The 26697-nt window shown below is 53.2% G+C and overlaps 1 protein-coding gene and 1 long non-coding RNA gene across 6 annotated transcripts in view; both read left to right on the top strand.

Annotated features, from left to right (window-relative positions):
* Positions 1 to 6: 6 nt before the first annotated feature.
* LOC121344092 lies at positions 7 to 2014 on the top strand. The gene is made up of 3 exons (XR_005953788.1): positions 7 to 171; positions 1664 to 1775; positions 1915 to 2014. It is a non-coding gene; the product is annotated as an uncharacterized LOC121344092 (long non-coding RNA).
* Positions 2015 to 10863: 8849 nt separating this feature from the next.
* The window catches only part of ARHGEF10L (Rho guanine nucleotide exchange factor 10 like), a 31846-nt gene continuing 16012 nt past the window's right edge, over positions 10864 to 26697 (top strand). For 2 of the 5 annotated variants that reach the window (XM_041419726.1, XM_041419725.1), the window contains exons 1-13: positions 10864 to 11067; positions 14459 to 14519; positions 16136 to 16351; positions 16672 to 16699; positions 17232 to 17317; positions 17460 to 17543; positions 18374 to 18552; positions 21445 to 21553; positions 23008 to 23100; positions 24365 to 24471; positions 25157 to 25234; positions 25309 to 25488; positions 26552 to 26668. In XM_041419726.1, the coding sequence (XP_041275660.1) occupies positions 14492 to 14519; positions 16136 to 16351; positions 16672 to 16699; positions 17232 to 17317; positions 17460 to 17543; positions 18374 to 18552; positions 21445 to 21553; positions 23008 to 23100; positions 24365 to 24471; positions 25157 to 25234; positions 25309 to 25488; positions 26552 to 26668 (1305 nt within the window). In that variant the 5' untranslated portion in view covers positions 10864 to 11067; positions 14459 to 14491. The remainder of the gene's footprint in view (positions 11068 to 14458; positions 14520 to 16135; positions 16352 to 16671; positions 16700 to 17231; positions 17318 to 17459; positions 17544 to 18373; positions 18553 to 21444; positions 21554 to 23007; positions 23101 to 24364; positions 24472 to 25156; positions 25235 to 25308; positions 25489 to 26551; positions 26669 to 26697) is intronic. The other 3 variants (XM_041419729.1, XM_041419728.1, XM_041419727.1) reach the window with 2 other exon arrangements.

Raw genomic sequence — 26697 nt, 5'->3', positions numbered from 1 at the left:
GCCGCCGCCGCCCGCCGCCCTGAGGGCCCGGGCCCGCAGCGTCCCAGGGCGGCCCCGCCGCCTTCCTGCGGGGCATGGCTGCGGGGCCGCGTCAGCCGCCGCACCGACAGACACCGACACACAGACAGACAGACACCCGCAGACAGACACAGACACACACCGGGACACGCGGTGAGGGGAGATGGGGACACGGCGTGACGGGAGACACAGTGAGGGGAAATGGGGACAGAGAGGGGAAATGGGGTGAGGGGACACAGTGAGGGGAGATGGGGACAGAGAGGGGAAATGGGGTGAGGGGACACAGTGAGGGGAAATGGGGACAGAGTGGGAAATGGGGGATGTGGAGTGAGGGGGGACACTCAGGGCAGATGGGGACAGAGAAGGAAATGGGGGATGCGGGGGACAAGGGGACAGAGTGAGGGGAAATGGGGACAGAGAAGGAGCCGCTGTGGGGGAAGCATGGAGGGGGATGAGCGGGGACATGGGGTGAGGGGACATGGGGGAACAGGGGGTGAGGGAAGATGGGGGACACAGGGTCAGGGGATGAGGGGAGATGGGCGGGATATGAGGAGAGATGGGACGGGGGCAGAAAGGGGAGAACCCCGTGAGCGGGACATGGAGGGGATGCAGGGGGACAAGGGGTGATGGGGGACAGGGGGACACGGTGTGTGTTACCCCCAACTGGAGGGGAAAAGGGGGGATACAGGATGAGGGGAAAAGGGCGACCCACAGTGGTGGCCATGGGGGGATAAGAGGTAGGACCCCCGGTGAGGGGGACAGAGCAGGGACACGGGAGAGAAATGGGGGACCTCCTGTGGGGGCGATATGGGGGACCCTGGATGGGGACAGAGAGGAGCACATGGGGAGACCCCCAATGTGGGGAAACTGGGGGGATGTGGGAGACATGGATGACCCCGAGTGAGGGGATATGAGGGGTTTGGGGGGACACGGGGACAAGGGTGACCTCCAGTGAGGGGACATGGGGACACGGGTGACCCCCAGCCAGGAGATTTGGGGGCCACTGGATGGGGAAAAGGAGGGGATCTGGGAGACATGGGATGGGACAAATAGGATTTGGGGACACGGGAAAGGGAAAACGGGGGGGTTTGGGGGACGTGGGGGAAAAGGGGGGTTCAAAGGGGGGCACACGGGGGGTCGCGGGGAGATTTGGGGGTACACAGGAGGGTCCCGGGGCTTTCGGGGTGCCGGGGGGTTTCCCAAAGGGGATCCAGGGCAGGAAGAGGGCCCGGAGACAAAGGGGATCGCAGAGCAAGGGGAGCACCGGGGGGAATTTGGGGTCCCCCCTCCTTTATCCCCACCTCAAACAGCCCGGAACCCCCAAAACCCCAAAGCCCAGGCTCTCTCGGGGCGCTGCCGCTGGATTTTGGGTTGGGGGCGATTTTGTGGACTGGGGAGGGAGCAGGGCCCCCCCGGGGGTCTCCCCCGTGTCCATCCCTCCGCCCCCCCGCGTTCCCATTCCCAGATTTCCCTGGAACAATGGGATCTCTGTCTGCCCCCCTCGCACCACGTGGATCCGCCTTTTTTTTTTTTTGCCTTTTTTTTTTTTTAAACCATTTTTCCGCCCCCCCGTCCCTCCCCAAATCCCTCTCCCCCTCCCCCCAAATCCCACTTTTTGAGCCCCCAATTCCAAACCTGATTTTAGGACGAGAGGTGCAGCATAAAGAAAGCGGCGGCGCGGGGCCTTTGCACTATTTTTGGTGGCGGTTCCTGTTGCAGGAAAAGAAAAAAAAAAAAAGAAAAAAAAAAAAAAGAAGGTAATTTTGGGGGATTTTTTTCTCTCGCTTTTTTTCCCCTCCTCCTCGCGTGGTTGATTTTTTTTTCCCCCCCCCCTCTCCCCCTTTTTCTCTTTTCTCTTTTTCCTCCTCAAATCCCACCCACCGAATCCCCTCGAAGCCGGAGTGCGGGCGAGCGGGACAATACAAAACAGAACCACATGGATGGGCAGGAAAAGGGGGAAAGGGAGAAGAGCCCGGATCCCGGGCGGCCGCGAGGGAGCGGCCCCGAGCCGAGCAGCTCCATCTTTAGGGCTGGAAGACTCCGGGCCAGCCCCACAGCCCGGGATCCTTCCCGCCCTCCGCATCCCCCTGGCTTTTTTGGGAAGGGGAATCCATGGATTTGGGGGTTTAGGGGAGGGAAACGCTTGGGGAGGGGGGAAATGGGATTTTATTTGATTTTTTTTTTCCTAGGAAAAGTGGGTGTAGGGTGTTGGTGGTAGGGGGTTAATGCTCGGATTCCATGGGGTGCGTTCCCAAAAAATCATAAATGCACAGAATGTGTGGGGTTTGTTCACAAAAAAATAATAAATGTAAGTATTCCGTGGGGAAAAAAAAAAAAAAAAAAAAGGTACAGATTCCGTGGGGTTTGTTCCCAAAAAAAATAATAAACGCACGGATTCCAAAGGGTTTGTTCCCCCAAAATAATAAATGCACAGATTCCAAAGGGTTTGTTCCCCCAGAAAAATAAATGCACGGATTCCGTGGAGTTTGTTCCCAAAAAATAATAAATGTACAGATTCCAAAGGGTTTGTTCCCCAAAAAATCATAAATAATAAATGCAAGGATTCCGTGGGGTTTGTTCCCCCAAAAAAATCATATATGCAGGGATTCCATGGGGTTTGTTCCCCCCAAAAATAATAAATGCATGGATTCCATAGGGCTTGTTCCCAAAAAATCATAAATGCACAGAATCTGTAGGGTTTCCTACCAAAAAATAAATGCGTATTTAGCCAAGGGTTTTTTTCCTTCCCAGAATTAAATCCACTTATTCCAATGGATTACCCCCTCAAAAAAAGTTAAACTCACTTATTCCAATGGATTTCCCCCCCAAAATTAAATTAACTTATTACAAGGATTTTTATTCCCAAAAAATAAATCACATCTAACCAAGGATATTTCCCCCCAAAACAAAAGCACATCTTGCAAATATCCCCAAGAAATCAATTTATTGCCTTTATTCCAAAGGTTTTTCCCTCTCCAAAAAGAAATGTACACGTTAAAAAGTGGATTTTCCCAGGAAATAAATATAAATATTCTCTTTATTCCAGGTGGGTTTTTTTTTTTTTGCTCCCTCCCCTTATTCCAGGGTTTTTTTATAACCAGGAGAAAATTTCCTTGATAGCAAGGACAGGAATTTGTGGTGCCTTGGGAATTTGGGATAAATTTGGAATATTTGGAATAAATTTGAGATATTTCACTGGGATAAATTTGGAATATTTTGCTGGGATAAATTTGAGATATTTGGGATATTTCACTGGGATAAATTTGAGATTAAATTTGGGATAATTTGGATTAAATTTGGGATAATTGGGATACATTTGGGATAGATATTTCTCTAGGATAAATTGGGGATATTTGGGATAAATTTAGAATATTTTGCTGGAATAAATTTGGGATAAATGGAATTAAATGTGGAAAATTTGGGATATTTCACTGGGATAAATTTGGGACATTCCTGAATTTATTGCAATTTTGGGATGGGCCCCGAGCCTGTGGAATTCTGATGGAAAAGCCCCAAAATCCCCCAAAAAGCCTTGGAAGGAAGGGAAAAGGGTTCAACCCCCCCAGGTGAATTCCTTACTCACGGAATTATCCCGGGAGCGCTCCGAGGGAAGCGGGGCTGGTTCAGGGATTTTCCAGCCTTTCCATGGGAACGGGATCCCTAAAAAGGGGATTTTCCCCCAAAAGGCCCGGCTGGGATTTATAGGGAGCCGGGAATGCCGGGGCAGGCCGGGACAGGCCGGCTGGAACCGGTTTTACCGGGACACGGAAAAACTGGAATTGCTGCAGTTCCGAGGGAACGGGAATGGCTGACCCGGGATAACCCCGGAGCTTCCTGGGGTGGGATCTGGGACATCCATGGCATTGGGATCTCTGGGAAATGGGATTTGGGCCATCCATGGGATTGGGATCTCTGGGAAAGGGGATTTGTGATATCCATGGGATTGGGATCTCTGGGAAAGGGGATTTGGGATATCCATGGCATTGGAATCTCTGGGAAAGGGGATTTGGGATATCCATGGCATTGGGATCTCTGGGAAAGGGAATTTGTATGGTCTCACCTGGGAAAACCCTGCAGCTTCCTGGGGTGGGATAGCAGGAGATCCATGGGGATTGGGATCTCTGGGAAAGGGGATTTGTATCCCTGAATGGGATATCCATGGGGATTGGGATCTCTGGGATTCAGGGATTTGGGATATCCATGGGGATTGGGATCTCTGGGAAAGGGGGTTTTGTACGGTCTCATCTGGCATAACCCTGGAAACCCTTCCCAGGGATGGGATCTGTGGGATCTGTGGGATTCAGGGATGGCATCCACGCCAGGCCCTTCCCAGCCAGGCCACAGCTCCAGAGGTTTTCCAGGAACTGCGGAGGCTCCGGGTGACACAAATGGGATTTTCCGGGGATTTAGTTTGGGATGGGGCAGATCCAAGGCCTGGCCAGGAATTGCCTGGGAATTGGTTGGGAATTGGCCAGGAGTTTGCAGGGTTTTGCTGGGAATTGGTTGGGAATTTGCTGGGAATTTCTTTGGAAGGAGCAAGGGCTGAGCTGGAATTCCGGATCCACTCAACTTCAGAGCTGTGCCGAGGGATTTGGGGGATTTGGTGCCAGAAAAGTGGGATCAGGGATCAGGCCCAGCCCTGCCCCTCTTCTGCCTCCCACGGATCCCAGGGATCCATCCCAGATTCCCTCCAGGCTGGAAATTCTTGGGGAGCAGATCCTGGGCACTCCATGGGAGCCATTCCAAAAAAAACCCAAAAAAACCCAAAACCCCTTGGGAAAGAGGCTCCAGGAATTTCCAGGGAATGATGGAGGAAAGGGAGGCTCCAGGGCCAAATTCCAGGTGTTCAATGTCCCTTTTCCTCTGGAAAAGTTGGGATGTTCCATGGGAGCCATTCCAAAAAAAACCAAAACCCCTTGGGAAAGGGGCTCCGGGGATTTCCAGGGAATGATGGAGGAAAGGGAGGCTCCAGGGCCAAATTCCAGGTGTTCAATGTCCCTTTTCCTCTGGAAAAGTTGGGATGTTCCCTGGGAAAGGTGGGAATGATGCTGTTAAAACCCCAGAATTACATGGATTTCAGCCCAAATTCCAGTGTTTAGTTAATAAACACTCCCAAAACCCTCAGGAAAAGTTGGGATATTCCTTGGGAAGGGTGGGAATGATGCCAGAATTACATGGATTTACCACCCCACAATTCCATGGATTTCTGTCCAAATCCCGGTGTTTAACTAGAGAATAATCCCAAACCTGCTGGAAAAATTGGGATATTCTGTGGGAAAGGTGGGAATGATGCCATAATTCCATGGATTTCTGTCCAAATCCCAGTGTTAATTTAAAAAACATTTCCAAAACCCTCTGGAAAAGTTGGGATGTGCCTTGGGAAAGGTGGGAATGATGCTGTCAAAGCCCCACAATTCCATTGATTTCTGTCCAAATCCCAGTGTTTAATTAGAGAATAATCCCAAAACCCCTGGAAAAGTTGGGATATTCCTGGGAAAAGTGGGAATGATGCCAGAATTCCATGGATTTCTGTGAAAATCACGGTGTTTAACTGAAGAATAATCCCAAACGCTCTGAAAAAAACCGGGATATTCCTGGGAAGGGTGGGAATGATGCTGTTAAAACCCCACAATTCCATGGATTTCTGTCCAAATCCTGGTGTTCAACTCGAGAATAATTCCAAACCCCTGGAAAAACTGGGATATTCCTGGGAAAGGGATCCAGCAGGGGGCAGCCTCCGTGCCGGGAATCCGGGAAAATCCCGGTATTTCTGGGAATGGAGACCAGTCCGTGCCTCATTAGCACGGGTAATTAATGGTCATGATTAGCGTTAATAAATGGGCAATGGAAAGTTCTGGATGGATTGGAAGGATTGATTAAAATATGTATTAAAATGAGGAAATTTGAATATTGAAATATGTAGAAATGCAGAAATAGAAATTTTTTTTAAAAAATGTAAAGCTATAAACATAAATTTTAAAAGAAATAAAAATAGAAATGTGAATATGAATTTAAATTTAAACAGGAATATAAATACAAAGGTAAACATAAATATAAACAAAGTACAAGTGTGAATATAAATAGGAAAGCATAAATAGAAATATAAACCAGAAATATAACAAAAATATAGAAATACAAATGTAGACATGAACACAAACAACAAGTATAATCTTTAAGGTAAATGCAAAGTTGCAAATATAAATTTTAAAATGAGTAGAAATATGAATGTGGATATGAATATAAGTTTAAATTAAAAATAAAAATACAAAGATAAATTTGAATATAAGCACAAATACAAATATGAATGTAAACATAAAAGTAAATGTAGATAGGATAAATATAAATGATAAATATAATCTTATATATGTAAGTATAACATAAAAATCAAGCTACAAAGATGAATTTGAATATAAACACAAATACAAGTACAAATGTAAATACAACCGTAAGTATAAATAGGAATATAAAATACAAAACATAAATATAAACATCAATATAAACCTATACATGTGAATGTAAATATAAAAATCAAAATACAATGCTAAATTTGAATTTAAGCACGAATACAAATATAAATATCGACATAAACAAATATAAATTATAAATACAACAGTATAACTATGAATATAAAATATAAAATTAAAATTATAAATATCAGATAAACATTAAAAATTCAAAATACAAACACAAAATGCAAATATGAATGTAAATATAACGGTAAGTATATCTAGGAATATAAAAAATAGAAATAAATACAGATACACCTGTGAATGGAAGCATGTGCGGTAAGCACAAACCCCAAAGTCACAGCACGGAGCTCGGTCTCGGTGGGAATTTTCACCGGCACGGAGCTGAGCGGGCAGGGGCCAGCGCGGCCCCAATGCTAAATTTGAATTTAAGCACGAATACAAATATAAATATCGACATAAACAAATATAAATTATAAATACAACAGTATAACTATGAATATAAAATATAAAATTAAAATTATAAATATCAGATAAACATTAAAAATTCAAAATACAAACACAAAATGCAAATATGAATGTAAATATAACGGTAAGTATATCTAGGAATATAAAAAATAGAAATGAATACAAATACAGATACACCTGTGAACAGAAGCATGTGCGGTAAGCACAAACCCCAAAGTCACAGCACGGAGCTCGGTCTCGGTGGGAATTTTCACCGGCACGGAGCTGAGCGGGCAGAGGCCAGCGCGGCCCGGTGAATCCCGGGCTGAATCCCGGGGTGAATCCCGGGTGAATCCCGGGCTGAATACCGGCTGAATCCCCGGGTGAATCCCGGGCTGCATCCCGGGCTGAATCCCCGGGTGAATCCCCGGCTGAATCCCGGGGCAGCTCCGGCCCGCCCGGATGTTTCCCGTTCCCGGCTCCGCCCGGATCCCGCCCAGACCGGTCCGGGCGCTCCCCGCCCCTCATTTGCATACATTTGCATACATCTGCATGGGTTGGCTCCCAGCGGGAGCGGGAGGGCTGGGCAGGGATGGGAACCCAAACTCCCGGGAGTTCCACATTCCCAAAATCCTGGGGAACTCCAGGATCCCATCCCTGGGACCCCATTCCCAACGTCCCAGGGAGTTCTAGATCCCAGCCCTGGGACCCTGTTGCAAACGTCCTCGGGAGTTCCACATTCCCAACATCCCGGGTAATTCTCCATTCCCAAAATCCCAGGAATTCCACATTCCTGACATCCCAGGGAATTGCAGGATCCCAGCCCTTGGACCTCGTTCCCAACATCCCTGGGAGTTCCACATTCCCAGCATCCTGGAAAATTCCACGTCCCAGTGTCCTGGGGAATTCTGGGATCCACTGGTGGGATCCGGCCCCTGGGGCCTGATTCCCAATAGGATCCCATTCCCAGCATTCCCTGGACCCAGGATCCATGGGTGGGATCCACCCTGGGTTCTACATTCCCAGTTTTCCCTGGATCCAGCATCCATGGGTGGATCCACCCCCTATGATCCCATCCCGGCCTGAGCATTCCCAGATTTCCACAGCCGTGTCCATGGGGGCCGAGCCCATCCCGAGCTCCACATCCTCCTCTCCCTGGATCCAATCCCTGTCAATGACCCCATCCTGACCGCATCCAGGATTTTCCCTGGATCCAGGATCCACGGGTAGGATCCAATCCCTGTGGCTTGACCCCATTCCAAGCTCTCCATCCCCAATTTTTCCAGGCTGATCCAACCCACCTTGCTGAACTTTTTAGGAATTTTTTCCCAAGCCAGGAGCCATCAAACCCCCCTGACCTGCCTGGAAAACCCCTGGAAAACCCACTCACAGGGTTTTTTTGGGATCATTTCCTGGTTCTGCCCCACCCTGGTCATGGAGCCGCTCTCGGGAGGATCCCACATCCAGAAATCCCAGCTGGATAATCCCTGTGAATTCCTCATCCCAAAATCCCAACTGGACAATTCCCGGTGAATTCCCACAACCAGAAATCCCAGGTTGGACAATTCCCATGAATTCCCCATCCAGAAATCCCAGCTGGATAATTCCTGGTGAATTCTCCATCCCCAAATCCCAGTTTGGATAATTCCCATGAATTCCCCATCCCGAAATCCCAGCTCGGATCACTTCCCGGTGGATTCCCCATCCCGAATCCCAGCTCGGATCACTTCCCGGTGGATCCCCGGCTCCCCGCACGCCCGGCCGATCCCCTGGAATGATCTGCTGGAATTTCAGGCTCGGCTGGAGCCCGGCCCCGCTCTCGCCCGGCCCCGCCCGAGCCCGGCCCGGCCCGCGGCCGCTCCGCGGGGAAATTCCCGGCGCGCTCCCGCTTCTCCCAGCCCAGGTGAGCTTTTTTTGGGATGGGGGAGGCTGGAAAACCGGGAATGGGTCGGGAATGAGCACCCGGGGGGGCTCTGGAGGGGCGGATTTGGGGTGTGTGCATCTCTGATCCCAAAAAATCACCGGGAAAGGGTCGGATCCCAAAAAAACCTGTGGGAAAGGGTTGGATTCCCCCCCCCCCCCAAAAAAAAAAAAACCTGCAGGAAAGGGTTGGATCCCAAAAAAGACCGGGAAGGGGTTGGATCCCAAGAAAACACCTGTGGGAAAGGGTTGGATCCCAAAAAAAAACTGCAGGGGAGAGTTGGATCCCCCCCCCAGAAAAACTTCCCAAAAAACAAACCGTGGGAAAGGGCTGGATCCCCCCCGCAAAAAAACTAAAAAAACCTGTGGGAAAGGGTTGGATCCCCCCACAAAAAGCTGCAGGAAAGGGCTGGATTCCAAAAAAAAAACCACTGGGAAGGGGTTGGATCCCAAGAAAACACCTGTGGGAAAGGGTTGGATCCCAAAAAAAAAACTGCAGGGAAGAATTGGATCCCCCCCCCAAAAAACTGTGGGAAAGGTTTGGATCCCAAAAAAACACCAGCGGGAAGGGGTTGGATCCCAAGAAAACACTTGTGGAAAAGGGTTGGATCCCAAAAAAAAAAACTGCAGGGAAAAATTGGATCCCCCCCCAAAAAAAACTGTGGGAAAGGTTTGGATCCCAAAAAAACACCTGCGGGAAGGGGTTGGATCCCCCCCCAAAAAAACCCAAAAACCACCGAGAAGGGGTTGGATCCCAAGAAAACACCTGAGGGAAAGGGCTGGATCCCAAAAACAAAACCGTGGGAAAGGGCTGGATCCCAAAAAAACCCTGCAGTAAAGGGTTGGGTCCCCAAAAAACCCCAAACCACCGGCAAAGGGTTGGATCCCAAAAAACACCTGTGGGAAAGGGTTGGATCCTAAAAAAACCCCAATAAAGCACCGGGCAAGGGTTGGATCCCAAGGCTGACCCCCTTGGATGGAGGATCCGAGGTCTGGAATTCGGGGATTTTTCCAAGGGGTTGGAGCCACCCCAAAATCGGGGCTCACCCCAAACCCCAGCTGTGCTCTGCTCCCCCCCGGCCTCTCCAGAGCGGGATTTTTGGGATCAGCATTCCTGCATCCTGGGAGGCATCCCCGGGTCTGGGCTGGGACAGGAAGGCTGGAAATAAGGATTGATAAAACCTGGGAAAATCACTGTAATTCCCAAAAAACTCCTGGAAAATCAGCATAAATCCGGGGGAAAATCACTGGAAATTCCAGGAAAAACCTCCAGAAAAATCACTTTAATTACCCCCAAAAACACAGTGGGAAAATCGCTGTCAATCCCAGCATAAAACTCCAGAAAAAATCACTTTAATCCCAGAAAAAAAAACTCCAGAAAAATCACTTTAATCCCAGAAAAAAACTCCAGAAAAATCACTTTAATTTCTGGGGGGAAAAAGCAAACAAAGAACAACAACAAAAAACCCAACCAAACCAAAAACCCAGGAAAATTCACTTTAATTCCAGGGAAAAAAAAAAATAAACCAACCAAAAAACCTTCAGAAAAATCACTTTAATTCTTGGAATGAAAAAAAAAAAAAAAAAGGAAAGTCAGGAAGAATCATTTTAATTCCCAAAAAACCCAGGAAAGCCTCCTTTAATTCACAAAGCCCCACGCATGCTTTTGCTGCTGCCCAAAAATAATCCGGGAAAAGCAGGAAAAAGACGAGAAGGAAAAGCAGGAAAAGGAGGAGGAGGAGGAAAAGGAGGAAAAAAAGGAGGAGGAAAAGCTGGAAAAGTGGGAAAAGCAGGAAAAGGAGGAGCAGTAAAAGCAGGAAAAGCAGAAGGAGCAGGAAAAGGAGGAGCAGGAAAAGGAGGAGGAGGAGGAAAAGGAGGAAAAAGAGGAGCAGGAGAAGCAGGAGAAGCGGGAGGAGGAAAAGCAGGAAAAACGGGAAGAGCAGGAAGAGGAAAAGCAGGAAAAGGAGGAGGAGGAGGAGGAAGGGGAGGAGGGAAGGCGATGATTCCCAAATCCCGGCATCCCTCGCTCCGCTGGAAGCGGCTCCGGGCCGGGCCCGGCGCTCCCGCCGCGGTTTGGGAATTGCGGGCCCAGCCCCGGGAGCCGGGAGAGCCCCGGGAGGATCCCGGGATCCCGCGGGCAGCGGATCCCGCCGGGATCGGCCATTCCCGGCCCGCGGCCCATGCGGACACCGAGCGGCGGCCGCGGCCTGCCCAGGTCAGCGCATTCCCGGCTCCCCAAAATCCCGGGATCCGGCCGGGGACCCCCAGAGCCCGGGGCCGCCCCCAGCCCCGAACTTCCAGGCCTTTTCCCGGCTGCCCTCTGCCCCAGCCATCCCCGCTTTTCCTGCCGCCCTGCTTCCCAAAAACCCAGCTCCAAATCCCTGGATGCAGCCCTAGATCCCTGGGTCCAGCTGCAGGTCCCTGGATCCAACCCCAGATCCCTGGATCCTGCCGCAGATCCTTGGATCCAGCCCCAAATCTGCATTTCTATCCCCAAATTCCCGCATCCAGAGGTTTTCCCGGCGGGAGGAGCCCGCCCGGTGCTCGCTGCTGTCACAGCCATTCCTGCTTTTCTTGCTGTCCCTGCTTCCCAAAAATCCACCTCAAATCCCTGGATCCACGCGGAAATTCCCATTCCCACCCCAAATCCCTGGATCCACCTGGAAATCCCCATTCCCACCCAAAATCCCTGGATCCACCCCCAAATCCATGGATCCACCTGTAAATCCTCATTCCCACCCCAAATCCATGGATCCAGCCAGAAATCCCTATTCCCACCCCAAATCCATGGATCTGCCTGGAAAATCCCCATTCCCACCCCAAATCCTTGGATCCACCCCCAAATCCCTGGATCCACCCGTAAATCCCCATTCCCACCTCCAAATCCTGATATCCGGAGGTTTTTCTGTTGGGATGAGCCCTTCCCTCTCAGCTGCCCCGGCTGTTCCTGCTGTTATTCCTGCTGGAAAATTCCAGTTTTTCCCTAAGGATTTTTTGATTTAAAACTCCCAAAAAGCCGGGGATGGGAAAGGGAATTCCCATCGGTAACAAAAATAAAGGGAATTTTGGGACAAATAAAGGGGATTTTGGGACAAACAAAACGAATTCTTTTTTGTAAATAAAAGGAATTTTGTGGCCTAGTGAAAGGGAATTTTGGGGAAAATACGGGGAATTTTGGGGAAAAATAAAGGGAATTTTTGGGGCTAAATGAAGGGAATTTGGGGAAGATTATTATTAATTTATTCACAGTTATTTATTCCTGGGATTAGCAGCAGGGCAGGACCGATTCCTGGCGAATCCCACTGGAACTGATCCGAATTTCCTGCTGGGATGGATCCTGGATTTCCCAGAGGGTTGGATCCTGAATTTCCCACTGGGATGGATCCCAGATTACCTGCTGGGACTGATCCTGGATTTCCTGCTGGGATGGATCCCAGATTTCCCACAGGGCTGGATCCTGGATTTCTCCCCACTAATCCCTGATCCACTCCCGGCCTGTTGGGATGGATCTGGATCTGTGGGATGATGCTGGGATGGATCCGGGTCCCTGAGAGGATCCCAGGATGGATTCGGATCCCTGGGATGATCCTGGGGCAGATCTGGATCCACATCCCTGGGATGGTCCTGGGATGGATCTGGATCCCTGGGATGATCCCAGGGTGGATCTGGATCCATGGGATGATTCCTGGATGATCCTGGGGCGGATCCATCAGCGGCTCCCCCAGGCAGCAGCTCCGGTGCCAGGGATAAAAATATCCCAGGATAAAAATACCCTGGGATGGGAGAGGCCAGGCTGGGCTGGGCTTGGATCCCACTGCTCCCAGGGCTGGGGCCTCCTTGGGAATCCCCATTCCCAGGGATCTTCCCAACATCCCAGCATCCTTGGGTTCTCCTGCATCCCCTTTTTCCTGTCCCACTTCATTTCCATGGATCCCGCTTCCCATTTTTCCTCTCCCGCTTTCTGTTTTTCCTCTCCTGATTTATTTCCATGGATCCCTTGCAGCTCCCAAAACTCCCCATTCCCAGGGATGATTCCCCATCCCCACATCCCTGGATTATCCTGAATCCCGATTTTCCTCTCCCAGTTTATTTCCATGGATTCCTGCTTCCCGATTTTCCTCTCGCACTTCATTTCCATGGATCACCAGCAGCTCCTGGGAATCCCCATTCCCACCCCCCACCCCTGGATTTTCCTGCTTCCCCCTTTTCCTCTCCCTGTGCATTCCCACAGATCCCATTTTTCCCTCATCCCATGGGATCCCTTTCGTTCCCCTGACTGTGTGGAACACTCCAGGAAAAAACCCTTATTCCCTTGGATCCATCCCAATCCCAGGATTATTTTGGAGGCCTGGGATAAATCTGGGCTGGGCTGGGCTGAGCTCAGCTCTCCAAACAGGAATGACCTTTTCCCAGGATAAATTTGGGATGGCCATGATTCCTGCTGGGAGAAGGGCCTGGAGCGGGAAGGGGCCGGATCCCAATCCTGATCCCGATCCTGGGGTTGTTTATCCCGAGGATTCCCAACATTGAGGTTTTTCCAGAGCCAGCGCTGTGGAAATTGGGAATTCTCGGTGTCCTGGGAATGCCCAGCTCCGGAGCTTCCCTGGGATTTTGGGGATTCTTCTGCTGGAATTTTGGAAATTCTTGTCCTGGTTTTGGGGGATTCATCTCCCATTTTTTTGTGGCTTGATCTCCTGTTCTTTTTTGTGGATTCATCTCCTGGTTTTTGGGGATTCATCTGGTTTTTTGGGGATTTTTCCTCAGTTTTTGGGGATTCTTCTCCCAGTTTTCTGGATTGATCTCCTGGTTTTTGGTGGATTCTTCCTCAGTTTTTGGGGATTCTTCTCCCAGTTTTCTGGATTGATCTGGTTTTTGGTGGATTCTTTTCCTGGATTTCTGGCTTGCTTGGCGTCACATCCACAGGGAAAATTCTCAGGTTGGGTGACTCGGGAGAGGTTCCCACTCCAGGAAAAGAATTCCAGAAGGGAAGATCCCAAACTTTCCCGGACGTTTCCCGGGATCATCCCTTGGGACCATCCCACGGCTCCGACCTTCCCGGTGCCCTCCAGGCGCTCTCCGCTTTCCGGGCGGATGCTCCATCGATCCCTGCATCGATCCTGGCCGGATCCCAGTGCTTCCCGCCCTTCCCCGGGAGCAGGATCCACAATTCCTGGGATAAATTCTCCCTGAGCCATTCCCAGCTCCCTGCCCGAGCTGGAGCCTGAGTTGGATCCATCCCACTGGAGCCTCCCGGTCCTTTCCAGGGCTGGGATTTGGGCTGGTCACCCTTTCCCAATCCTTTTTCCCCTTTTTCCAACCCTTGTCCAGCCCTTCTCCCCTTTTCCAACCCTTTTCCCCCCTTTCCCAACCCTTTTCTCCCTTTTCCAACCTTTTTTCCTCCTTTTCCCCTTTTTCCAATCCTTTTTCCCCAAGCCTTTTCCAACCCTTTTCTCCCTTTCCCAACCCTTTTTTGCCCTTTCCCAATCATTTTTCCCAACCCTTTTTTCCCCACCCTTTTTCAATCCTTCCCCCCCTTTCCCACCTTTTTCCCCCCTTTCCCAACGTTTTTCCCCCCTTTTCCAACCCTTTTTCCCTGTTTTCTGCAGGAACGCCCCTGGAGCAGCTGAGCCCCCCCCGCCATGGCCTCGCCCCCCCCACCCGCAGTAGGTACTGTCAGCCTCGGCTTCGGGAATTCGGGAATTTTGGGGATTTCGGGAATGGGACAGCCAGCCCGGGGTGGGAAGGAGGAAGCAGCACCCAGGGTATCCTGGATATCCCAGCCGGAGCCTCTTGGGATTCGGAAAACACAGAGGGCTCTTGGATCCTGGGCGGTGCTGGTCCTGTTCTCTGTTCCTGGTTTCCTATTTCCCTGATTCCCTGGTTCCCTATTTCCCTGATTCCCCAATTTCCTGGTTCCCTATTTCCCTGATTCCCCAATTTCCTGGTTCCCTATTTCCCCGATTCCCGATTTCTCTGATTCCCGATTTCCCTGGTTCCCCAATCCCTATTTCCCTGATTCCCTATTTCCCTGGTTCCCCAGTCCCTATTTCCCTGATTCCCTGTTCCCTGGTTCCCTATTTCCCTGTTCCCTGGTTCCCTCCCTCCATCTCCGGTCTCCGTTCCCTTCCCATCCCTGTCCCTCCCCCTTCCCTCCCATTCTCCATCTCCATCCCCTTTTCCTCCATTCCCGTGCTCCTTTTCCCTCTCCTCCTCCGTCCCCCGTGGATGTGACAGCCTGGTCAGAGAGACAGAAAGCCGGATAAGCTTTCCAATGGATTGGCCTGGGGAGTTTTAGGGAGACAAGCTGTGTTCCTCAGAAGATGTTGGCCCCAGAGGGGTCTCCTCAAAGCCCCTCGTGTGAGAGGTGTTGATAAGTGCCCGGTGGCAGAGCAGGGTTTGACAGAAGGGGTTCCAATGCCCTGGGGGCTTCTGGCCGCTTAACTTCTGACCTGGAGTCTGTGTCATTCCTGACTCCATGGTGACAGTCCCCCTTTTCCCCCTCCATCCCCTTCTTCTCCATCCCCCTTCCTTGTCCATTTCCTCCATCCCCTTTTCCATCCTCCATTTCCATCCCCCTTCCTTGCTTTTTCCATCCCCATTCTCCTCTATCCCTTTTTTTTTCCCCTCCTCTACCTCCATCCCCCTTCTCATTTTCCTCCCCCTCCATCCATTTTGTCTCCTCCATCTCCATCCCCTCCTTCCTCCTCTTCCTTCATCCCCCTTTTCCTCCTCAATCTCTGGCCCCATTCCCCTCCATCTCCTCCACCCCCTTTTCCTCCCTCCTCTATCCCCATCCCCCTTTTCCTCCTCCATCCCTGTTCCACTTCCCTCTCCTCCATCCCCTTTCCATCCTCCATTTCCATCCCTCTTCCCTGGTTTTCTCTATCCCCATTCTCCTCCTCCATCCCTTTTTCTCCCTTCTGTTCCTCCATCTCCCTTCTCTATCTCCCTTCCCTTTCCCTTCACCCTCCTCATCCTCTTCCTCCACCTCCATCCCTCTTCTCCCTCCCACTTTATCTCCATCCCCTTCTATTCCATCTCCATCCCCTTCTCCTCCATTTCCTCCATCCCCCTTTTCCTCCATCTCCCTTTTCTATCTCCTCCTTCACCCTCCTTTGTCTCCATCTCCCTTCTCATCTCCCATCTCCATCCCTTTTTTCCTCCATCCCCCTTTTCCATCCCCCTTTTCCATCCCTCCCCTTTCCTCCACCCCATCCCTCCCCATCCCGGTTCCCTGCTCTCCTGTGCCCCATTCCATGTTTTCCGTGCCCGTTCCCGTGCAGGATCTCCCCCGGATCCCCCCAGCCCTGCAGGGATGGAGGAGCTGGGCCAGGCCTTCGACTTCGAGGACAGCGAGGAGGAAGAGGAGGAGGGGGAGGATGAGGACTCGGATTCGGGAGCTGATCCCTGCCCTGATCCCGGAGTTGATCCCGGAGCTGATCCCGGTGCTGACATCGCTCTCCAGGCGCCCCCGCGCCGGCGGCGCCCGCCCAGCTCCGGTGAGGAATGTTCCCGGTCGTTCCTGTTGTGGAATTCCCAGTATTCCCAGTATGGAATTCCTGGTATTTACATGTGGAATTCCTGCTCATTCCTGGTATGGAATTCCTGATAGTCCCAATATGGAATTCCCAGTATTCCCAGTATGGAATTCCTGGTGTTGCCATGTAGAATTTGTGCTCGTTCCCAGTGGGGAATTCCTGATATTCCCAGTATGGAATTCCCGGTGTGGAATTTCCAGTATTCCCAGTAGGGAATTCCTGGTATTCCCGGTACATCCCAGGGTGCCAACACTGTTTCTCTTTGCTTTCCTTCCCCACAGAAGGGCTGGAGCCAGAGACCAAGGAAGGGTGAGTGGGATTTGGGGCATTTAGTGGGATTTCCTGTGAGTTTTAGGGTTCCAGTGGGATTTCAGGGCGTTCAGTAGGATTTGAGGGAATTTCCTGGGATTTCGGGGGATTTTAGGAGGTTTTGGTGGGAATTCCAGGAGTTCTGATGGGATTTTGGGTCCCGTGATGGATCTTTGGGGTCCGTCCCCTCTGTTTGATGTCGCAGCTGCTGCTGTGCCTTGGTTTTCCCTAACTTGTCCATATTTCAAAGAGCTCCGAGCAAGAGAACTCCAGGATTTTGGGATCTTTTCCATCATCCCTGAGTGTGTTGGCAGGACATCCCTAAAAATCTGGGATGACCCAAAATCCTGGGTTCCCAAGGAGCAGATGGGGGGGAAATTCCTTAAAAAAATTCCTTATTTTGTTCCTGCTGTGGGAATGGGGGTGACAGTGGGTGGGAGCTTTGGGAGCCCTTGATCCCGGGGGATTTGCACCTGATCCCAGGGCATTTGCCCCTGATCCCGAGGGATTTTTCCCTGGAATGCTCCCGCAGAATCCCAGCACAAGTGAGCAATGGCGAGGCCGGAGGAGATTCCCAGATCCGGACCCGCACCTGGAAGAGGGAGAGCATCTGCCGAGGTGGGGAAAGGCTGGGATTAACCCCTGGGATAACCCCTGGATAACCCCCAGGATGACCCCTGGTGGGCTTGGGAAGGTTTCTGCACCCCACTGGGATCCCGGGCTGCTGATCCTGATCCCAATCCCACTCCCGGGGTTCCAGGGGAGCGTTTCTCCTTCCCAGAGGTGGAGGACGAGGTCATCTACGACGATGTTCCCTGCGAGGGCCTGGATGTGGACCAGGATGGTACAGGAGTGCTCTTCCTGCTTTTCCAGCCAGGAGCCGCCTCTTCCCGGTTTTCCAGGGGCCCCCATCCCATTTTCCATATGGGCACTGCCTCTTCCCAGTTTTCCAGGGGCCCCCATCCCATTTTCCGTCAAGGAGAGTCCCATCCTCCAGGAGGCTGTGGGTGGGAATAACCAGGGAAATCCCAGGATCTGGGAGGGATGGAGCTGCTCCCAGAGGGCTCCGGGACCCTCAGGGTTCCGGAGAATGGGAATTCTGGAGTTCTGCACTAGGATTCCCCAATTCCCAAAATTTCCCTTCCTTTCCCATTCCCCATTTCCATTCCCCATTCCTATTCTCCTTCCCCTTCCTCTATCCCCCTCATTCCCTGCAATCCCAGGGGATCAATCTCCCCTGGATCCATCCATGCATCCTGGCAGGCTCCCAACCCCCTTCCAGACAGTCAAAGCCCAGAATTCCCGTAGCTTGGGAGCACAGGGAACAGCGGGAATGGAGCGAGAATGGAGCAGGAAAAGTGGGAGTGGAGCGGGAATGGGAATGGAATGGGAGTGGGAATGGGAATGAATGGAAGGGAATGGAGCGGGAATGGGAATGGAGTGGGGATGGGAATGGAATGGGAGTGGAGCAGGAATGGGAATGGAGTGGGAATTGAGTGGGAATGGGAATGGAATGGGAGTGGGAATGGGAATGAATGGAAGGGAATGGAGCGGGAATGGGAATGGAGTGGGGATGGGAATGGAATGGGAGTGGAGCAGGAATGGGAATGGAGTGGGAATTGAGTGGGAATGGGAATGGAATGGGAGTGCAGCGGGAATTCCCGGGCTCGGCAGGCGCGGGGCTGATCTACGCCGAGGTGCAGCGCGGGGAGGGGACGCGCCTGGGGCAGGACCTGGGCTGGAGCTCCAGCGAGTTCGAGAGCTACAGCGAGGGCGAGTCCGGAGAGGAATCCCGGCCGGAATCCCGGCGGGACGCGGAGCCGGCCAAGCTTCGCGCGGCGTTCCAGCCCAAGGTACCATCCCTTGGAATCCTCATCCCTCCTTAGAACCCTCCTTAGGACCCTCATCCATCCCTTTGGAACCCTCATCCATTCCTTGGAATCCTCATCCATTCTTGGAAATCTCATGCATCCCCTTGGAATCCTCCTCCATCCATTTGGAATCCTCATCCATCCATTTGGAATCCTCATCCATCTATTTGGAATCCTCATCCATCCATTTGGAATCCTCATCCATCCCCTTGGAATCCTCATCCATCCCCTTGGAATCCTCATCCATCCCCTTGGAATTCTCATCCCGGCTTTTCCCGGGATTCTCCTGCATGGAGGTCCTGGAGCATCCCACCGATGCTGCTGCGTTTTTCCTGGAATTTTCTTTCCGGTTTCCTCCTTCTCTTTTAATTTTCCCCCTGCTGGAGCCTCTCCCTGCCTTTCCCTGCTCCTGCTGCACTCCCTGTTCCATCCCAGTCGGAATTTTGGGACGCTGCTGCCTGTTCCTGCTGCTTTGGGATGATTCCTCCTGCTTTTGGGGCTGTCCCTGCCTTTCCCTTCTGCATTCCCTGCTCCATCCCAGCCAGAATTCCAGGATGGTTTCTCCCATTTTTGAGCCTCTCTCTGCTGCTCCTTCACTGCCTGCTTGCTCCCAGCTGGAATTTCGGGATTTTTGGGATGATTCCTCCTGGTTTTGATCCTCTTTCTGTCTTTCCCTACTTTTGGCCTCTCTGCTTGCTCCCAGACAGGATTTTTGGGATGACTTCTCCCATTTCTGAGTCTTTCCCTGCTGCTCCTGTACTCCCTGCTCGCTCCCAGCCAGAATTCTGGGATCCTGCTGCTTGTTCTGTGCTGCTTTCCTTGTTGTTCCTGTACTCCCTACTCCATCCCAGACAGAATTCTGGGGTCATTTCTCCTGTTCTTGAGCCTCTCCCTGCCTTTCCCTGCTCCTGCTGCACTCCCTGCTCCATCCCAGCTGGCATTTCAGGATTTTTGGGATGATTCCTCCTCTTTCTGAGCCTTTCCCCACTGCTCCTGCACTCCCTGCCTGCTCCCAGCCGGAATTCCGGGCTGCCGCCGCTGTTCCCTGCTCCTTTGGGATGATCTCTCCTGTTTTTTTGCATTTGCTGCTTCCTGGGATCTCTGCTCTGCTGCTCTCCCGCTTTGCTTTGGGCTCAGCTCTCTCCAGACCTCCATAAACTCAAGGAAAAATGCGCCAGGACTAAGCGGGAGCTCCTGGCTCTGAGAGTTGGGGGGAAGGAAATGCAGGAGCTGAAGCACAAATCCGATTGGAAGGTACCAACCCCGTCCCGCATCCCGAAATTCCCAAAATTTCCGGCCTGGGGGGATAAAAACTCCCTCGTGGAATGGATCCAGGCTGGGCCCATCCCATTCCTGTCCCAGAAAATCAGGCTGGAGCTGCTGAGGTGCCACTTGTGTCCAGCAGCTCCCAGGGCTTCCCAAGCTATTGGAATTAGGGATTCAGGGATCCAGGAAGGAGTTCAGGAAGGAATTCAGGGATTCAGGAAGGAATTCAAGAAGGAATTCAGGAAGGAATTCAAGAATTCAGGAAGAAGATAATGAGTTCAGGAATTCGGGAAGGAATTCAGGAAGAAAATCAGGAGTTTGGGAATTCAGGAAGGAATTCACAAATGAAGGCATTCAAGAAGAAATTCAGGAATTCAGGAGGGGAGGAGTGAAGGAAGGAATTCAGGAAGGAGAATTTTGGGAATTGTGGAACCTCAGGGCTGAGACTTTCCCACCCCATCCCATCCTGGCTGGTGTTCCATGGGGTAGAACTGCTAGGATTTGGAGTAGAACCATCAGATTTGGGGTCGAACACTGGGATTTGGGGTAAACCTCTGGGATTTGGGGTACAACTGTTAGATTTGGGGTACAACATTGGGATTTAGTGTTGAACTGTCCGATTTGGGGTACAACACTGGGATTTAGGGTAGAAATGCTGGGATTTGGGGTAGAACTGTCGGATTTGGGGTAGAACACTGGGATTTGGGGTAAAACTCTTGGATTTAGAGTAGAAATGCCAGGATTTGGGATAGAACTCTCAGATTTGGGGTAAAACCCCAGGATTGAGGTGGGAAAGGCCGATCCCCCTTTCCCTCCCCACACACCCGATCCCGGCACAGGAAGGGCCGGAGCCGCCCCCGCCTCCCTGCCCGGCCCCGCTTGGCTGCGCTGCACGACCCCGCCCCGGCTGCTGCACATCCATGGGAGGGATCCAGGGGGATCTGGGGGGATCCAGGGAGGATCCCCGAGCCCTGGCTGTGTGCCTGCTGCTCCTGGCTGCTTGGGAAAACAGGGAATGGTGCTCCAGGGAGCCCCATCTTCTTGAGGGGCTGGATCTGGGAGGGATCCTGGGGCAGCTTGGAGCTTCCTGATCCCTGAGCTGATCCCTGAGATCCCTGTGGTCTTTGTGATGATCCTGGTGACCCCTGTGATGATCTCTGTGATCCCAATGATCCTGCTGATCCTTGTGATCCCTGTGATCCTGGTGATCCCTGCAATCCCAGTGATGATCGCTGTGATCCCGCTGATCCCTGTGATGATCCTGTTGATCCTTGTGCTCCCTGAGATCCCAGTGATGCCTGTAATCCCAGTGATGATCCCAGTGATCCCCTTGATCCCTGAGATCCCAGTGACCCCTGTGATCCCTGCAATCCCAGTGATCTTGGTGATGATCCCTGTGATCTCCTGTGATCCCAGTGATGATCCCAGTGATTCCTGTGATGATCCCTGCAATCCCAGTGATCCCAGTGAAGATCCTGCTGATCCCTGTGATCCCAGTGATGATCCCATTGACCCTCGTGATCCCAGTGCTCCCTGAGATCCCGGTGACCCCTGTGATCCTGGTAAGGATGCCAGCGATCCCTGTGCTGAGCCCGGTTTCCGTTGCAGGTGTCGCAGCTGATGCGGGCGGCGCGCAGCGGCACCAAGGACGGGCTGGAGCGCACGCGCATGGCCGTGCTGCGCAGGGTCACCTTCCTGCAGCGCCGCGACGGCCCAGGTGAGGCACCGGGACCCCGCACCCGGGGATCCCATCCCCAGGGAAACCCAGGGATCCCATCCCCAAGGAAACCCAGGGATCCCATCCCCGGGGAACCTCGGGGATCCCATCCCCAGGGAAACCCAGGGATCCCATCCCCAGGGAGCCCCAGGGATCCCATCCCCAGGGAACCTCGGGGATCCCATCCCCAGGGAAACCCAGGGATCCCATCCCCAGGGAACCTCCGGGATCCCATCGCCAGGGAACCCTGGGGATCCCATCCCTGTGGAACGAGGGATCCCATCCCTGTGGAATCAGGGATCCCATCCCCAGGGAACCCTGGGGATCCCATCCCTGTGGAACCAGGGATCCCATCCCTGTGGAATCAAGGATCCCATCCCCAGGGAACCTCCGGGATCCCATCCCCAGGGAACCCTGGGGATCCCATCCCTGTGGAACCAGGGATCCCATCTCTGTGGAACCTGAGAACCCCATCCCCAGGGAAACCCCGGGGATCCCATCCCCAAGGAATCCCAACCCTCTGGAACCCTGGGGATCACATCCCTATGGAACCAGGAATCCCATCCCCAGGGAACCCCAGGCATCCAATCCCTCCAGAACCTCCTCCCGCCTCATTCCACGGATCTGGAGCTTCCCGGGATCTCTGCGGGCTCCACCTCCCTCCTTTTAACCTGCGGAGATAAACTGGCAGCACCTGGTGTGTCCTTGCATTTTTCCTTCAGGCTTTTGTCCCTGCAGGATTTCTTTCCCTGAATTCCCAATTCCCACAGGGTTTCCCGTGGATTTTCTTTCAAGGTTTTCCCCCTGAATTCCCAGTTTATCAGGGGTTTTTCTTGGATTTTTCCTTCAGGATTTTCCCCCTGAATTCCCAATTCCCAGGGGCTTTTCCTGACCCAGTCTTGTCTGGTAGGGAATGGGGAGTGGGAAAATCGAACCTGGAGCGGGAGAAGCCTTTGGAGAGGGCGGATTTCGGGAATCGTGATCCCTCTCACCTTTCCCAGTTATTCCTGGATTATTCCCTGTATTTGGAGGTTTCCTTTGTTCCCACTTGCAGCTTGTTCTCTTTTTCCATTTGGGATAAAACAGCTACTCCATCCAGCAGCACTGGGGTTTCCCTTGGATTTTTCCTTCAGGATTTTTCCCTAAATTCCCAGTTTCTGGGGGGTTTTCCTGACCCTTCCCTGTCCCATAGGGAATGGGGCCCAGCAAAGCCCTTGGAGAGGATGGTTTTTTCGGGAATCCTCATCCTGCTCCCCTTTCCCATTTTTCCTGGTTAATTCCCTGCATTTGAAGCTTTCCCTGGGCCGTTCCCACTCCTTGCAAACTCCAACTCGCTCCTTGCGTTTTTGGGATAAAACAGCTGCTCCCCCCAGCAGTGCTGGGGCTGTGCTTGGGTTTTCCCTGCGAGTTTTCCCCTGAATTCCCAATTCCCGGGGCTTTTCCCTGTCCCACAGGGGATGGGGAGCGCAGAAGGAGCGCGGCCGAGGCGGAGAAGCCGCCGCGCTCCCGCCGGAGCTCCCGGGTTTCCCTGGAGCAGCCCGGGGCAGGTAGGATCCAGGGGAGGTAGGATCGATCCCGCTGGATCCCAGCGCCTGGAGCTTCCCGGGGGATCGGCCGCGTGTGTTCCCGGCATTCCCATGGGATCCGCTGTGTGTTCCCGGCATTCCCAGAGCATTCCCATGGGACTGGCTGCGTGTTTCCAGCATTCCCATGGGATCCGCTGCGTGTTCCCGGCATTTCTGCAGCTTTCCATGGGATCCGCTGTGTGTTCCCGGCATTTGCAGAGCATTCCCATGGGATTGGCTGCGTGTTCCCACATTTCTGCAGCTTTCCATGGGATCTGCTGTGTGTCCTGCCATTCCCGCCGTTCCCATGGGATCGGTCCCGCTGTTCCCGCATGGCCAGCACGGCTTTGGGGCGCGGCAATCCCGGGAGAGCATCCCCGGGGAGGAGGAGCTGAAATTAGGGAAGGAAAAAGGTCCCCGCAGCCCTTCCCTCCCTTCCTCCCTTCCCTTCCTCCTTCCCTCCCCCCGGCTCTTCCCCTTCCCGGGATTTCTGGCCCGGGATGGGGCCGGGGCCATGTGGAGGCGACGGCCGCGCTCCCATCCCAAGTTTTCCTTGGCTCATCCCGAGTTTTCCTTGGCTCATCCTGAGCTTTCCTTGGCTCGCTCGCTCTCCTCCTCCTCGGCTGCTTCAGCCTCTGGTAAGGGCTCCCCGCTCCGGCGTGTCCCGCTTTTCCTGTGCTCCCGGCTCCTTTTCCTGTTTCCCGCTGTCTTGGAGCGAGGACGAGACGCTGTTCCCGCTGCTTCCGGGGGGATTTTTGGGATGGGGACCCTCCCTGTCCCCTCCCCGTGACACTGTCCTGGTCCCCACTCCAGCACTTCCCACTTTTCCTGGGCTCCCGGCTCCTTTTCCTGTTTCCCGCTGTCTTGGAGTGAGGACGAGGCGCTGTTCCCGGGCGGATTTTTGGGATAGGGACTCTCCCTGTCCCCTCCCTGTGGCGCTGTCTTGGTCCTCACACCAGCACTTCCCCCTTCTCCCGGCTCCTTTTCCCGTTTCCCGCTGTCTCGGAGCAAGGACGAGGTGCTGTTCCAGGGTGGATTTTTGGGATGGAGACACTGCCTGTCTCCTCCCAGTCCCATCCCTGCTCCTGCCCGTCTCATCCCGGTGTCCGGTGACCGCTCTGCAAGGGCACGGGATACTGGGAGAAGCAGGACTATTGGGAGAGCCGGGCTGCGCCTCCGGCCCTGGAAGGCTCAGTTTGGGGTCAGTTTGGGCTCAGTTTGGGGTTTTGGTGTTCCCGTGCCGCAGGGGACTCGGAGGAGGAGGACACCGGCTTCCTGGAGGTCACCGTGTCCGACATGAGGCACCCCCCGCCCGAGCTGGGCCCCGCGCCCGAGGGGCTGAGCCCACAGCAGGTCTGGGATCGCCTGGGATCGGGGCTTTCCTGGGATCTGGGTTTTCTTGGGATGGGGATCAGGGCTTTCCTGGGATCTGGGATCTGGGCTTTCCTGGGATCTGGGTTTTCCCAGGATTGGGATCAGGGCTTTCCTGGGATCTGGGATCTGGGCTTTCATTGGATCTGGGCTTTCCTGGGATCGGGGCTTTCCTGGGATTGCCTGGGCTTAGGGCTTTCCTGGGATTGGGACTGGGGCTTTCCCGGGATCTGGGATCAGGGCTTTTGTGGGATCTGGGGGCGTCACGGTGTCCCCTGGGCCCCGTGATTGGGCAAAGGGAAATGCACAGTCAGCAAAAACAGCGCTACTGAGTCAGCGCTTCCGCAGGGCTGGGGCTGGTTCCCGTTTCCTGAGATTTGGGGTTGGGGGATCACGGCTGAGCCCCACAGGCTGGGCCTGCCTTTCCCCTCTTCTGGGGTTTGGGGATCATGGCTGTTCTTGCATTTCCCTGATCCCAGGATTGGGGATTGGAGGATCAGGGCTGTTCCTGCCTTTTCCCAATCCTGGGATTTGGGACACTGGGATCAGGATTGTTCCTGCATTTCCCCAATCCTGGGATTGGGGATTTTGGGATCAGGGCTATTCCTGCCTTCCCCAGTCCCATGAATGGGAATTTTGGGATCAGGACCCGTTCCCTGCCCCGCAGGTGCTCCGGCGGCACATCCTGGGCTCCATCGTGCAGAGCGAGCGCAGCTACGTGGACTCCCTGAAGCGCATCCTGCAGGTGGGGGCCCCGTTTGGGCGGGATGGGGATCCCCCGGCACGGATCCCGGGATCCCAGCGCCGCAATTCCCGCAGGATTACCGGAACCCGCTGCTGGAGATGGAGCCCAAGGTGCTGAGCGCCCGCAAGTGCCAGGTCGTGTTCTTCCGGCTGAAGGAGATCCTGCAGTGCCACTCCATGTTCCAGATCGCCCTGGCCTCGCGCGTGGCCGAGTGGGACTCCAACGAGAAGATCGGGGACCTCTTCGTGGCCTCGGTGCGGGGAAAATGGGAACGGCCCCAAATCCTGCTGGGATCACAGCAAACATGGGAACGGCCCCAAATCCCACTGGGATCACAGCAAAAACCAGGAATGGCCCCAAATCCTGCTGGGATCCCAGCAAACACCAGGAATGGCCCCAAATCCCTCTGGGTTCCTATCAAAAACCAAGAATGGCTCCAAATCCCACTGGGGTCCCAGCAAACACTGGGAATGGCCCCAAATCCTGCTGGGATCCCAGCAAAAACCAGAAATGGCCCCAGATCCCTCTGAGGTCCTATCAAAACCCGGGAATTGTCCCTGAAATGCTCCTGGGATCAGAGATTGGGAATCGTCCCCAATCCTCCCCAAAGATTGTGAGTTTCGCCCAAAACCCCCCTGGGATCAGAGACTGGGAATCACTCCCAGACCTTCCTGAGAGCCCATCAAAAACCGGGAATTGGAAATCACCTTCAGACCTCCCTTGGCATCTCATTAGAGAATGGGAATTGCCCCCAAAATCCCCCTGGGATCTCATCAGTTGGGAATCACCCCCAAAATCCCCTGGGATCCCACCAGGGATGGGTGGAGTGATGGAGCCCAAATTGGGATGCCCCCAGCAGCCCATGTTTTGCCCACCCCATTTTTTGGGAATCCCCACATCATTCCCAGTGTCCTGTCCTCTCCCACTTCTCCATGGTGCTGGACTTATGGCCTTGGTAGGATAAAAAAACTGGGAATCACCACCAAACTTTTCTTGGGATCCCACCAGGAATGGGTGAAGGATCGGAGTGATGGGACACCCCCAGCACTGCACGATTTCCCATTCTTTGGGAAGCCCCACACCATTCCCACTCTCCTGTCCTCTCCCAGTTCTCCATGTCCATGGTGCCAGACTTGCCACCTCAGTAGGAAGAAAAACCAGGAATCAGCCCCAAACATCCCTTGGGATCCCACCAGGGATGGGTGGAGGATTGGAGTGATGAGACACTCCCAGCACCTTGTCCACCCTGTTTTTTGGGAAGCCCCACCCCGGTTTTGGGAAGCTCCACGCCATTCCCGCTCTCCCATCCTCTCCCAGTTCTCCAAGTCCATGGTGCTGGACGTCTACAGCGACTATGTCAACAACTTCACCACGGCCATGTCCCTGATCAAGAAGGCTTGTCTGACCAAACCCGCCTTCCTGGACTTCCTCAAGGTCAGCGCAGCTACTTCCACAGCTCTGCT

Source organism: Onychostruthus taczanowskii, unplaced genomic scaffold, assembly GCF_017590055.1.
Source record: "Onychostruthus taczanowskii isolate IOZ18803 unplaced genomic scaffold, ASM1759005v1 scaffold61, whole genome shotgun sequence".
NCBI classification, from domain to species: Eukaryota; Metazoa; Chordata; class Aves; order Passeriformes; family Passeridae; genus Onychostruthus; species Onychostruthus taczanowskii.
Note: the sequence above shows the minus strand (reverse complement) of the source record. Positions and strands in the feature narration are given on the sequence as shown.